Source organism: Leptodactylus fuscus, chromosome 6, assembly GCF_031893055.1.
Source record: "Leptodactylus fuscus isolate aLepFus1 chromosome 6, aLepFus1.hap2, whole genome shotgun sequence".
Classification (NCBI taxonomy): Eukaryota; Metazoa; Chordata; class Amphibia; order Anura; family Leptodactylidae; genus Leptodactylus; species Leptodactylus fuscus.
Window position 1 is genome coordinate 63863789 of NC_134270.1, and position 14768 is coordinate 63878556.

Below are 14768 nucleotides of genomic sequence, written 5' to 3' on the forward strand. Positions count from 1 at the left end.
TGGCTTTGGCTCAAAAATCTGCAAAAAAAAGCAGCTTTTTCCACAATGTGGGCCTTAGTCTGAGGACAAGGCCCCATGTAGTGAGCCACAGCAAAAAGCCCTGCGGAAAAGACAGTAGCGGAAACGCATTGTGTTGTTTTCTAGAGTGTTTGTCACAGAAAATCTGCATAGTTTTCCTCTGCGGACTTTCTTCACTTGTGATATCTATATGGAAAACGCCAGCACTTCTATAGGTATAATTGACATCTTGCCATTTTCAAAAATGCAGGCGCTTTTAAAAACACAGCTTTTCTGCTGCAGACTTTTTTCTGAAATGTGTGGATGGGATTAGCTAGAATTCCAGCCACTTTGCAGTTAATGTAAAACACTACCTATTTTGCCATGCCAATTCTGTTGTAGCCAAAATGCTGCATTTTTGCAATTTGGGGGTCCGGCCTTAGGCTAAGGCCCCATGGGCCGTAATCGAAACGCTAAAGCGCTGCGGAAAGAACCGCTGCATGATCGCATTGCGGTTCTTTCCACAGCGCTTTGAAGAGAAAGTTCACAGAGTTTTCCTCTGCGGACTTTCTCTTCCCATTATATCTACGGGAAAGCCGTCGGCGTTTCCGTAGATATAATTGACATGCTGCGATTTGCAAAGCCGCAATGGCTTTGCAAATCGCAGCTTGTCCGTGCTGCAATTTCTTCTGCAAAGTAGGCATGGGATTCACATGAATCCCATCCCCTTTGCTTGCACTGTAAAACGCCGCGATTTTTCCCGCAGTGTCTCCGTTGCGGGCAAATCGCGGCGTTTACGTCCCATGGGGCCCCGGCCGTAAAGTGTTTTCTAGGCTTTGCTAATTAATGACCTATCCTGTGGACGGGTCATCTATTGAAGATCAGCAGGGGTGTGACATCTAGGACAATGCAGATCATCTTTTTGAAGTAGGAGCGCTACTTCTGCTTCACAGGCCATCTGTCACATGGATGTTCGCAGGTCAGTCCCTTTCAGGTGAATGGGGATAAGTTGTAATACCAAACGCAGTCTCTATATAATGGCTTTGTTTTTCAATGAAGAGACTGCAATGCTCACCCGAATGCTCTGGTCTCTTCAAACAGCTGATCGGTGGGAGCTCAGGTGTCAGTGATCTTCAATTGTAACCAACTTAGGAAACTGTATAATGGCTTATAATAACACAAAAACGGTGATATCAACAGAGGCACTGATTCACAAGTGGAGAACACCATTTGATTCTGGTGACCCTAACCTATAATTTGGGTTGATATTCTGAGTTCTGCTGACAGATTCCCTTTAAGATATCAATCTTACTACAATCAAAATATTTTTAGTAATACATTACTTATCTCATATTGATGCAGAGTCACATCTTTTATTTACTCCAGAGCTGTCCTCAATATTCTGCTGTGGTGGTGGAGTCACTGTCTAATACTTTACATTGCTTATCCTGTAGTGATCCTGAGTTATAGCCTGTATTATACAGTAGTACAGCACTGCACTCGCTATTCTACTGATGGGGTCACTGTGTATATACATTACATTATTTATCCTGTGCTTTTCTTAAGTTACCATCTGTATTATAGTCCAGAGCTGCACTCACTATTCTGCTCATGGAATCAATGTGTACTTACATTACATTATTTCTGCTGGTGGAGTCACGGTGTATGTAAATTTCTAATTCTGTACTGATCCTATATTACATCCTGTATTAGGCCTGGTTCACATCTGCGTTCGGTATTCCATTCGGGAAGTCTGCATGGGGACCCTTCGAACGGAATACCAAACGCATTGACAAGCGGTGAGCTTATGAAAGCACATGGACCCCATAGTTTTGATTGTAAGGCCTGGTTCACATCTGCATTCGGTATTCCGTTCCAGGAGTCCGCATGGGGACCTCTCAAACAGAATACCGAACGCATTGACAAGCGGTGAGCCTATGAATGCACATGGACCCCATATACTATAATGGGGTCCGTGTGTTTTCCGCGCGGTGTCCGCACGAGTCATGCGAAGAGGAAAGTACTTCATGAACCACTTTCCTCTCCGCATGATTCATGCAGAGACCATGCGGAAAAACACACGGACCCTATGTAGATATGGGGATCTTGTGCTTTCATAAGCTCACCACTTGTCAATGTATTCGTTATTCCGTTCGGGGGGTCCCAATGCAGACGCAGATGTGAACCAAACCTTACAATCAAAACTGCATTCAAAATTGTGCAGGCTTAAAGGCAACTCCTGCTTCTTCAGTGTCTACACTGAGTTTGGAAAGGAAATTTTATTCTGGGAAGTGTCATCTTTACACCAGACACTGTACAATCATCTGATGCAGAGAAAGGTAATTGTGAGCCAAACTGTTTCCTATAACAGAATGGTGAGTGCAGCTCTGGAGTATGATTCAGGCTGGAGCTCAGGATCAGTGCACAGTAAGTAATGAGTATACAAGTGAACATTTCTAAGGGTAAGTTCACATGGAGTTTTTTGGTCAGGATTTTGAGGCCGTATCCGCTTCAAAATCCTGACCAAAAAGACGGCTCCCATTGAAATCAATGGGAGCCGCTCAGGAGTTTTTTCCGGGAGCCGTTTCTTCCGGCTCCCGGAAAAAAGAAGCGAGATGCTCATTCTTCAGGCTGAGTTGCCTCATAATTCGGCCTGAAGACACGCCATCCTCCGGAATAGGCCTATTCATGGGGCCTAATCCGGAGTGGAGTGCGTGGCTGGATGCACAGTTCAGTCGCGGCTACCCGGCGTAAATTTAAACCCTGTGTAAACTTGCTCTAAAGCTGGTTGCACATGTCATCCTTGTGCCACCCATTCACTGGCCATGCTTCCTTGGCCCCTTCCATTCAATAAATAGGAGCCGCAGAAGCAGAGCCGCAAAATCGGATAGGAATTGGACCTGTTTCATATTTTGTGTAATTCATGTCCATGTGTATGGGCTCATAGAAATGAATGTGAAGAACCCAGATAGCACACTGACCATTCATACAGTCATCTGCAAGGGGGTTTAGTGTAAATTCAGTCGAAATCTTCCCATACCTTTTACCGAATGCTTATTTAGTCAACCTGCTCCCCCACATTTCGTCTTTGTATGGCCAACTTATGACACGAGAGGAATTGTCCACCATCTGCTTGTTCTCTGGCCTGTGCTGTGGGTTAGTGTTCTGTTTTATTTCATAGATCTGTTGTGGGTGTAAGGAGCTGAGTTTTGTGCTGTTTTTTCCATTGTTAAGGATTAACAATATAGAATATCTCTAGAAGCAGAAGTGTGTCGCACCCTGGCTTTTAACATTCCTATGTCTGATCCTGACACACATGCCATATTCTCAGCAGCAATGTTCACCATGTTAGAAAATACGCTTATGGTGCAGGCTGTTTATTAGCTTGTCTATGCTTGTTACATATTGAGGACAACCTTGGTACTATTGTGCATAAATTGACATCTGAAGAGTTAATAACACTTAGAAGTCCCATTTATTTTAATATCGCTTGTTCTTATAATATTTGATATTCTTCTAACTCGATCCCGAGCCACCTCAGCTGCGTTCCCTTATCAGCAGCAGCGAGACTTCCGCGAGACACATCCAGTTCTTCCTGATCTACTTCCTCTGACAGAACAAAAGGGAACATTTGACCTTCTTTTCCTATGTCCCATCCCATATTAGCCTGGCTGTATCATTGAGAACAAGAGGGAGCAAAATTACTAAGTGAAAGAACAAAGTAAATGGAATATGTTCACCTATATGGCAGGACTGGCATAAACTAAGGAGTGGTTTAATGACGCCATATGTAAAGTCTCTCTGGATTCTCACCATCTAAATTGGAATAGCTGCAATGAAAAAAATTATATTTTTTTTGTTAATTTACAGACTTATGGCTACCGATAGTCAGTATCTTGCACACTGTATGAAGTACAAAGGAGGTGACAATTACTGGTAAACTAATGTATTAAATGGACAGCTAGCCTTAGAATAGCTTTATTATTTGGCACAAGCTCACCCATTGCCTTGACGAAACAGAAGCCAATATTGAATATGTAGGGTTCAACTGGAACTTTACACCTAAAAAGTGACATACAATAGTAAACATAAAAATTGTATTTTCATTTAATGTCTCTGTTGAGCGAAACCTTCATACAGCTATAGTTAATCTTTTCTGGATTATAGGTGATACCTTTCCCCTTTATAAAGAACTTGTATTTCTTCAATATAAAGGAAACAGAGGACTTTAAGAAGTAAATTAAAGGAGTTGTGTATTATTGTTAAAAAATAATGCTATCACAGGAATATTGCAATTATTTGCTTGTAATGGTGTTCAAAATGTTTAGGTGTCTGTATGTCATTCTATGAAAGTTCTGTTAGTCATGCAGTCAGTAGAATACAGTACAGCTTCTGCTGAATCCTCAGTAAAATAAGTAGGCTGGATAAAAAGAAAGGCCAGCATGGACTGAAACATTTATAACAGATAAGGGTAGATGTTCTTATACAGACTGTAGGCAGTGAGAGAGAAGCAATTGGACAAGTACCTCACTACTCTGTTCCCCTGTCAGGACCTTTTAGGGCTAGTTCACACGTGAACTGCCCGCGCGGGTTTTGACACAGAGAGAGACGCGGCGAGCCGCGTCTCTCTCTTGTCAAAACCCGCCCGCCGCGACCATCGCTGTCGCGGCTTAACCCTCTGCTGTCGGCTCAAATGAATGAGCCGACATAGGAGGGAGCTGCCGGGGGCGGAAGCCGCGCGGCTGAGCCTGCGCGGCTTCCGCCTGAAGAAAGGACATGTCCTTTCTTTTCTCCGCTAGCAGCAGCTCGCCGCTAGCGGAGAACAGAAGCCCGGCGGTCTCCATAGACCACCATTATAAGGGGAGGTTTTGGACGCGAAATCCGCTGTCAAAAACCTCCCCTTATACTCACGTGTGAACTAGCCCTTATGCATCTTGATCCTGAAGTTATATTTGCTTCCATATATAAAACTAACATGTGTAGAAATACTGATGAAAAGTTCACTCTTCCTTTTCAATTTCTCCTTTATGTAGCGGAAGTGGGATAGCAGTAAGTGCAATAGATATGTAACAAAAATTCCTGAGCGGCTTCCTATGTTTTTGTTGTTCCTTCAAAGCTAGAAATGCCGGCCACCTTATATTCCCCAAGAAGAAGCCCTTACATTAAAGGTTAACTCTGTAGAAGCCGTGTCCATGTCAGACTCATACAGCTGGAGTCTATATTACCCGTCCCTTGATCTGCGTTTTCTATGTTGTTGGAACTTAGTGAAATTTAAGCAGGGCTACAAATTCAAGTTACAAAATATGAGTCAATGACAGGAAGCGTTCACCAAAATTATTAGTTACCCTGCACTGGATAGTAAACGCTGCCTCGTATCGTCCTGAAATTTCTAGACTGACGTTTGTGGTTTACAATATCAAAATAACTATCTGCACCATCAACGCTTCAGAAACGAGCTGCTCTCTCTCTTTTTTTTTCTTCTAAAAATATCAGAGCCACTTCCTGTTTTTTCACCCAACATCTGTAGTAGAGCCATGCACATTACTAAATTTTATATTTAGCAGACACTTATAAGGGAGAAGTGTTTTAAGACCTTTTTTCATTGTAAAGTGATTCTGAATATCCCAATAAATGTCACCATAACTTATAATTTATTCAGTGAAATCCCTGCTCATCTAGGACTTACAAATCCAGTGGGCAATAGCAATGCATATTATTATATAGTTTGCTGAAAAATCTTCAATTAACAAAGTAACACCAATGATTCCTCCCTTATCCGCCAAAGAGTTAATAATGGATGTCTTAGCAGCAGTATTCATTTTAAGTCTATGAGAATCTTGAAAATGTTTTTAAACTTAGAATGGAACCTGACGCTATGAACATGGTGTCTGAACTGCAGGTGACATGTTAAAGAGGAGAAGAAGTTGAGAACATTGACATACAGTATAACGAATTGTGAGAAATCGGTATAATTTATATTGATTCAATGAAATGTCTGCTTCTTCTTAGTTTGGGAGTCCAGTAGGAGCTTCTTCCTATATAAGTGTAGCTGTCAATCAATGAGCAGGATTGCCCTCTGGATTTGTAAGTCCCAAATAAGCAGGGATTTCATTGAATATATTACAAGTTATAGTGAATTCTTTCCCACCAAACTTTATCAATCTACCCAGCAAATACTGCTCCATAACATGCTGGAAGATCAGATTGCATGTTTAAGATGATCTGTTCCCTTTAAATGTATTTTCCAAAAATTAATAATATAAGCAAGGATAAGAAATCTTATAATTTATCTCATTAGATTATAATGCTGCTTTCTCCAGGTAACATTCACTTATTTCACTTTCCCTGCCTCTTGTATTGAACACTGCTTCTGAAATCACCAGATGAAATCATATAGAGAAATCAATACACAGTGTCCAGGTTACAGCTCCAAAACGTTACAAATCTATGGGTTGGGAAGTATAAGGTGGAGGAGTAAGCTACTAGAGACAATACTGCGATACTAGATTCACATGTTACATGGCTTAGTACTACTATATTATGTTCTCCATGCTGCTGCTGCTGCTTCTTGAGATAGCGGTGCAGGATCTCCTATTATGTTATCTAATCTCCACCAACTATTATTGTTCAGAGAACAGTGATAGATATGGGGTCTGCAGAGGCGGAAAACTTATAATAAGTGACATATACATATGCATTGACCAGAAATAGTGCTACAGCTCATGATAGCTTATTCTGAAAAGTCACCTAAATGATAAACTCTCACTCATACTCAATAGATGCTATGGAATGCATGGCTCAGCAGAAGAGAGTCTGTCAGCAGAAACCACTCTTATCACCTACACACATAATAGTGTAGGGCAATGCACAATGATTCTGTTACTTTTTTATGTCAGAACTATACCCCAATGCTGAAATATGTGATGATTAAACACATATTCATAATGAAAACATTTATATACAAAAGCAACATTACACACCTCTTGCACATTTATTTTTCTGCGACCCATGTTGTGCTATGCTTCAGATCACATAGACATTGCTCATTATAGGAAAAATTGTGCAATGTCTTTATGGTCACAGCAGTGTATGGCTAACTGTAGTGCTACATAGGCTGCCAGAAACTAAATAGTTAGGGTTGAGCCGATCTTGAGATTTCAGGATCGTTTTTAAAATCCAATTTTCGATCATTTTCCAGCCGATCCCAATCCCGATCGTGAAATTTGCTCGATCGCCGATCGGTATCCAATCTTTCCCGATCCCGATCGCTCAACCCTATAAATATTGTTCAATTATTGTTATGATTATTATAATTATTAGTTGCAGGCTATGAGGTCTAGTTTATCAGTACTCACTATGTCACAAATATTGTATAACTGTGAAATACTGCCCATCAATGTGGAAAAACATTATAATATATAATAATACTAATAATACATCAGTCCGTATCCTGGTGATACAGTATTATTTCGGTACAGCTAACAATAGGATGAGGATAGGGTGAATAGTACATTGTATGATGGGGCAGGATACGCATCTGATAATGCAGAAGGGCAGGACTAATAGAAATGATGGAGAACTGATAGAAAACTGCTACAATAATCCATGCGGACCCCAAAGCTCTGGCACTATATATGTTATGTGTTGCCAGACAACGCTCCTTTAGAAGGCATAAGACCTGCTAGTGAACATAAGTACAGTAGTAACTATAGAGTAGTTGTGATATAAGAAATCTCCAACCTCTCCTCTGTGGGTTTTTGCTGTGCCCTGCGATTCATGTGGATACAAGTTGATCTGATATAAAAGGAAGTCCTGTAACACAGTAACAAATATTTCTTCAAACATTTTCATATCTTGGCAGAACTTCTGATGTCTTACATTATCATTTTATTCGCTGTGCTGGGCAGTATGTAAGCTATTGTTCTGTTATCAGCCAGTTCAGACACAGAGACTCACATATCAGTCATGTTTGCTGTATACCAAAGGAACCTAGTTTTTCTTCTCAACATGGTACAGGTTACCATCTTTTGTGGGTTTTAATCCTGAACAGAGGAAAATGACATAATCTTATAAAACGTTACCCACATAGTGAAACACTGCAAAAACATGTTGCTTTTTTGCTGCGTTTTCTTTTGCATTTCTTCTTCCTCTATTACATTTCTAAGGAAAACACTTCCGCTACTAAAATTAACATGTAGTGACTGAAAACAGAAGTTTTTTCCTGCAATATGTAGATGATATGAAATTAAGTTTCATTCACTTTGCTGCTTCTGTAAAACACATCATATTATTTATCCCATACTAATCCCGAGTTACATCCTGCATTATACTCCAGAGCTACACTCACTATTCTTCTGGGGGACTCATTGGGGCACATTCATAAGCTACTTGTGCCTTTTTGGTGTAAATTGCACCATTTCATAGTGTCCTGTGCAGCATTTTCTGGAAGTTATGCTGCCCTTGCCACTTATACTTTTGGCAAGAAAAGGTGGCGTGGCCTACATGGAGGTCCTTTTCACACTGTATTTATGACTTGTTCCTTTTTAAAAAGGAGCAAAAAAGGTGTAACTGCCCTCCAGTACATGGAAAGTCTGAAAAGACCCCAGAGTATAATAATTGTTTATGGGTGTTCACAGTGGAATATATTACTGTGTGGAGGGGCCACTGAGGGACATAATAGTGTGTGCAGGGGCCACTAAGGGACATAATACTGTGTGCAGGGGCAACTATGGGGTATAATACTGTGTACAGGGGCCACTATGGGGCATAATACTGTGTGCAGGGGCCACTATGGGGCATAATACTGTGTACAGGGGCCACTATGGGGCATAATAGAGCACGAAGGAATGCGTAGGAGGGGGTCAGTCGAGGTCGTCAGTGTCGGTCGGGTGGGGGCCCCATGGGGGGGCGGAGCATGTCAAAAGTTCGCCACGGGGCCCCGCCATTCCTAGTTACGCCACTGACACAGGCACTATACCTGTACATTCTGTGGTCCAGGCTCCCTGTAGAAAGTGAATAGGTCCATTTGCCATTCGTGCCATTCAACCACTGACCCTACACATGCACAGAGTCAGGGATTTCTACAAAGACTGCAATATAGCAGTATTGTATCCTCAGTTGATATATTCCAACTTTCCCTATTTGTCCAGTATCTGCACAGAGCCTCTGGGAAGTCTTGTCTTTACTTAATACACTGGACAGTCATTGGATATAGGAAAAACTAACCAGACTCCTGTTTTATTGCAATTTAGTGAAGCTGTTAGGGGCTAGTCTGGTGACAACAGTGACAGTTATTTTAATAGTGATTAGAACAGTGAGAACAGCTATGGAGATTAATTCTATGGTGTATAGTACAGGATGTACCTTAGGATCAGTACAGAAAACCTAATGACATATATGTATAGCTTGGCTACATTTTTTATGTTGATAATATCTAGATATTAAATGGAACCTGTCACCAGGTTTGAGGTCCCTAAACCACCATCATGTCCTTACTGCAGGCACAATGAAGCAAAGTGTACTGTCCGTGTCTTAAAGGGAGAGATGTGCACGTGCTTATAACCTCCAGAGAGGATTGTGGCGGATTAAAGGTTATCATGGAGCAACATATAGGACTGAGTTTACTATTGTGATGGCCCATAACCCAAGCATCATAAGGGCATGCAAACATACTGCCTGTTTAGGGGCCCCAAGTGTGGTGACAGGTTCACTTTAACATAACAGTGTGGATTTATTATCCTTCATATAAAACCAATATATGCCACTGTTGTGTAGAACCACAAAAACCATGATAGATAATGCAATGAGATGACATGGAGATCTGCTATGAAGTGCATAGGACTGTGTGCAGAAATAGTGAGTCACACTTTACAGTTATTGGGTAAATTGTAATCAAACCGCATGTGTCTAGCAAGTATTACTCAATATATACATAGTGGGAGGGAATGTAAGCTTATTATTACACAGGATCACAAGAAGACAACAGGACCTCTAGAAGAGCAGAATACGGAAGCATAATATTAGGGTTTTCTGCTCTTAGTATGGTTTACTTTTACTACGGTATTTGTCCCCTTCATGTTCTGACATAATAATAATAATAATAATAATAATAATAATAATAATAATAATAATAATAATAACAACATCAACAGAGTAATTACAGAGTAATAAATCCATTCACACAATAGGAGTGAGGGGACCTGCTTACAAGAGCTCACAATCTATGACTTAGAATACAGTAAACTTCTTGTTATCAGATGACATATGGCTTGGTCAGTGACCTGGTTAAATGGGATGTCGCCAAAAACAACAGAAATAAGCTTATTTAGCCTTTTTAGCAAGGTATCTATATTTTAGGATAAGGCCCCATATAGCTGGCTGCAGTGAAAGTGAGTTGCAGGAAAAAACACGCATTGCAGTTTTTCCCCAAGCACCTTTAACAGAAAGTCCGCAGAGTTGTTTTCCTCCAGCATTTCCGTATAATTGATCTTCTGCGATTTACAAAAATGTGAAAGTTTGGTAAATTGCAGCATTTCTGCAGTGTATGGATGGGATTCGCTAGAAGCTGATCTACTTTGCAGGGACTCTATACTATGCAGTATACAGTTTCTATATAGTGATTTAAAAGTGAACTGCAGAGTAAAAAAAACTACTTTTACACAAAGCCCTATTCTTCTAATAACATGTATCATGCAAGGAACATATGATAAGCTCAGCCCTAAAGCAGCCTTACAGCTATGTGTCTGTCTTTCATGTGTAATTCATGTATAACTACAGTTCATGTGACGCCAAAGTGTCACATGAACAGTTTGCTATGGACAAAGTTAGTACTGCTTCCCTGTCTCTCATAGACATAGAAGGATATGGATTTCTTTTCATTATAATATGGAATTTAGTAACACCATGACTAGCTTTAGGCTATGATAACAACTGCACTAATCCTGTCAATTGTGCTCCCTTTTAGGAGCAGAACATATATAATAATGGCTGTACCTGTACCTGTCACATGATGTTCACCAACTTGCTGGACAAAATATCGCCACATGCTCTATTTTGTCGGGTATTTTTTAGTGAACCTGCAATGGAAGTCTCCATTTTATAGCTAAACAGAGCCGTAGACTAAAAGGTCTTTGTCAGAGATAAACTAATGTCTCCTTTGTGCCGTAGGAAGCTCTGTCGGTGGTGAGTGACGACCAGTCTCTGTTCGAGTCAGCATATGGAGCGGCATCCCATTTACCTAAAGCAGATATGACGGCCTCTGGAAACCCAGATTATGGTCAGCCACATAAAATCAACACACTGCCCCCACAGCAAGAGTGGATCAACCAGCCCATGCGGGTCAACATTAAAAGGGAATATGAGCACATGAATGGATCCAGGTAAGGAATAAGCTGTGTCACAGGAAGCACATGAGTTGGAATAAGGATAGCCTAGACCCACTGCCGGGAACAGCACTCTAAATGGACTGTCCTAAGGGGACCATAAGGCCCTGTTTGCTCTATGGTGAAAGCGGCCCTAGTTGGGTCCCAATGCAGATGCTATGTCTGCTACCCTGATAGTTACACCCATACCTCAAACAGACTAAGAAAGCAGTTCAAGCCTCAGTTCACTGGTTGAAAACACAGTTGGGATTGGGAGCAGCTGCATATAAATACCCCAGTTCTGATTTAGTTTCAACAGGTTATTCCTATGTAAATTTCACAGCAATAATTGTAAAAGACACAAGAAGCTTTGTTCAAGGTTTTATAATGGCATAGATTTAACCATATGAATTGCTCCCCCTTACTCAGCTTCCCTGACTCCCCATACTCTTAGCGGAAGCATTGTACAGCTCTCAATAGAGAAACATGGGAAAGAATATAGAAGTGCAGGATTTCATAGAAAGGAGATGAAATTTGTTATAACGTATATTACAAAGTGTATTAATTACTGAAATACTGACATGAAATCATATGTTCTTCAATCTTAGTTACGCTTTACATAGACAGCGTGACAGTTGTCCACTCTATTCAGCAGACTTGCTAAACCCTTACACCAGTTTTTGCTGTCAAACAAGTTGCAAATAGAGATGAGCGAACACTAAAATGTTCGAAATTCGATTCGAACAGCCGCTCACTGTTCGAGTGTTCGAACGGGTTTCGAACCCCATTATAGTCTATGGGGAACATATACTCGTTAAGGGGGAAACCCAAATCCGTGTCTGGAGGGTCACCAAGTCCACTATGACACCCCAGGAAATGATACCAACACCCTGGAATGACACTGGGACAGCAGGGGAAGCATGTCTGGAGGCATAAAAGTCACTTTATTTCATGGAAATCCCTGTCAGCTTGCGATTTTCGCAAGCTAACTTTTCCCCATAGGAATGCATTGGACAGCGCTGATTGGTCGAATTCCGTATTCTGGCCAATCAGCGCTGGCTCTGCTGGAGGAGGCGGAGTCTAAGATCGCTCCACACCAGTCTCCATTCAGATCCGACCTTAGACTCCGCCTCCTCCGGCAGAGCCAGCGCTGATTGGCCGAAGGCTGGCCAATGCATTCCTATGGGAATGCAAAGACTTAGCAGTGCTGAGCCAGTTCTGCTCAACTACACCGTGTGCCGGTCAGCCCATCAGATGTAGCAGAGCCGAGGGTGCACTAGAACCCTTATGCACACTCGGCTCTGCTACATCAGATGTAGCAGAGCCGAGTGTGCATAAGGGTTCTAGTGCACCCTCGGCTCTGCTACATCAGATGTAGCAGAGCCGAGTGTGCATAAGGGTTCTAGTGCACCCTCGGCTCTGCTACATCTGATGAGCTGACCTGCACAGGGTGTAGTTGAGCAGAACTGGCTCAGCACTGCTAAGTCTCTGCATTCCCATAGGAATGCATTGGCCAGCCTTCGGCCAATCAGCGCTGGCTCTGCCGGAGGAGGCGGAGTCTAAGGTCGGACCTGAATGGAGACTGGTGTGGAGCGATCTTAGACTCCGCCTCCTCCAGCAGAGCCAGCGCTGATTGGTCGAATTCCGTACTCTGGCCAATCAGCGCTGGCCAATGCATTCCTATGGGAATGCAGAGACTTAGCAGTGTTGAGCCAGTTCTGCTCAACTACACCGTGTGCCGGTCAGCCCATCAGATGTAGCAGAGCCGAGTGTGCATAAGGGTTCTAGTGCACCCTCCGCTCTGCTACATCTGATGGGCTGACCGGCACACGGTGTAGTTGAGCAGAACTGGCTCAGCACTGCTAAGTCTCTGCATTCCCATAGGAATGCATTGGCCAGCCTTCGGCCAATCAGCGCTGGCTCTGCCGGAGGAGGCGGAGTCTAAGGTCGGACCTGAATGGAGACTGGTGTGGAGCGATCTTAGACTCCGCCTCCTCCAGCAGAGCCAGCGCTGATTGGTCGAATTCCGTACTCTGGCCAATCAGCGCTGGCCAGTGCATTCCTATGGGAATGCAGAGACTTAGCAGTGTTGAGCCAGTTCTGCTCAACTACACCATGTGCTGGTCAGCCCATCAGATGTAGCAGAGCCGAGTGTGCATAATGGTTCTAGTGCACCCTCGGCTCTGCTACATCTGATGTAGCAGAGCCGAATGTGCATAAGGGTTCCAGTGCACCCTCGGCTCTGCTACATCAGATGTAGCAGAGCCGAGTGTGCATAAGGGTTCTAGTGCACCCTCGGCTCTGCTACATCTGATGTAGCAGAGCCGAGTGTGCACACTCGGCTCTGCTATATCAGATGGGCTGACCGGCACACGGTGTAGTTGAGCAGAACTGGCTCAGCACTGCTAAGTCTCTGCATACCCATAGGAATGCATTGGCCAGCCTTCGGCCAATCAGCGCTGGCTCTGCCGGAGGAGGCGGAGTCTAAGGTCGGACCTGAATGGAGACTGGTGTGGAGCGATCTTAGACTCCGCCTCCTCCAGCAGAGCCAGCGCTGATTGGTCGAATTCCGTACTCTGGCCAATCAGCGCTGTCCAATGCATTCCTATGGGAAAAAGTTTATGTCACAAAAATCACAATTACACACCCGATAGAGCCCCAAAAAGTTATTTTTAATAACATTCCTACCTAAATAAAGGTTATCCCTAGCTATCCCTGCCTGTACAGCTATCCCCGTCTCTTAGTCACAAAGTTCACATTCTCATATGACCCGGATTTGAAATCCACTATTCGTCTAAAATGGAGGTCACCTGATTTCGGCAGCCAATGACTTTTTCCGATTTTTTTCGATGCCTCCGGTGTCGTAGTTCCTGTCCCACCTCCCCTGCGCTGTTATTGGTGCAAAAAAAGCGCTAGGGAAGGTGGGAGGGGAATCGAATTTTTTTGGAGTTTGCCACGTGATGTTCGATTCGAATCGAACACATCGAACAGCCTGATATCCGATCGAACATGTGTTCGATAGAACACTGTTCGCTCATCTCTAGTTGCAAACCTTTCAGATGTGGACAGAGCTGTCAGTCCCACCAGATTTATCATCATTTACACCAGTTTTGTAGCATAAAAATGAAGCTTGAAATTAATGCCAGCTCCAAACTGGCGTACATGTTACAGTAGGCACCCAGCTAGCCGGAGTATGTACCTGATTTATGAGCCCTGCGCTTTGCCATATATCAGCCCAAACCTCCAGTGGCGCAGAGAATATTAAGACTGGAGTACAAAATGCTGGTCTTGATAATTCTCCCTATGTGTCTAGTACTAACTCCATCTCCCTTATTCTCAGGATGTATCTACAGTCTCTATATTATTCTCACATTTGTATTTGGCTAATATTTTATCTGCTGTCATTCTACT

General features: G+C 42.7%; 1 protein-coding gene across 1 annotated transcript in view; it reads left to right on the plus strand.

The window, feature by feature from the left end:
• The window catches only part of FLI1 (Fli-1 proto-oncogene, ETS transcription factor), a 54790-nt gene that overhangs the window by 9733 nt on the left and 30289 nt on the right, over positions 1-14768 (plus strand). Inside the window, exon 2 of the mRNA XM_075280149.1 lies at positions 11164-11375. Within this exon, the coding sequence (XP_075136250.1) occupies positions 11164-11375 (212 nt within the window). The remainder of the gene's footprint in view (positions 1-11163; positions 11376-14768) is intronic.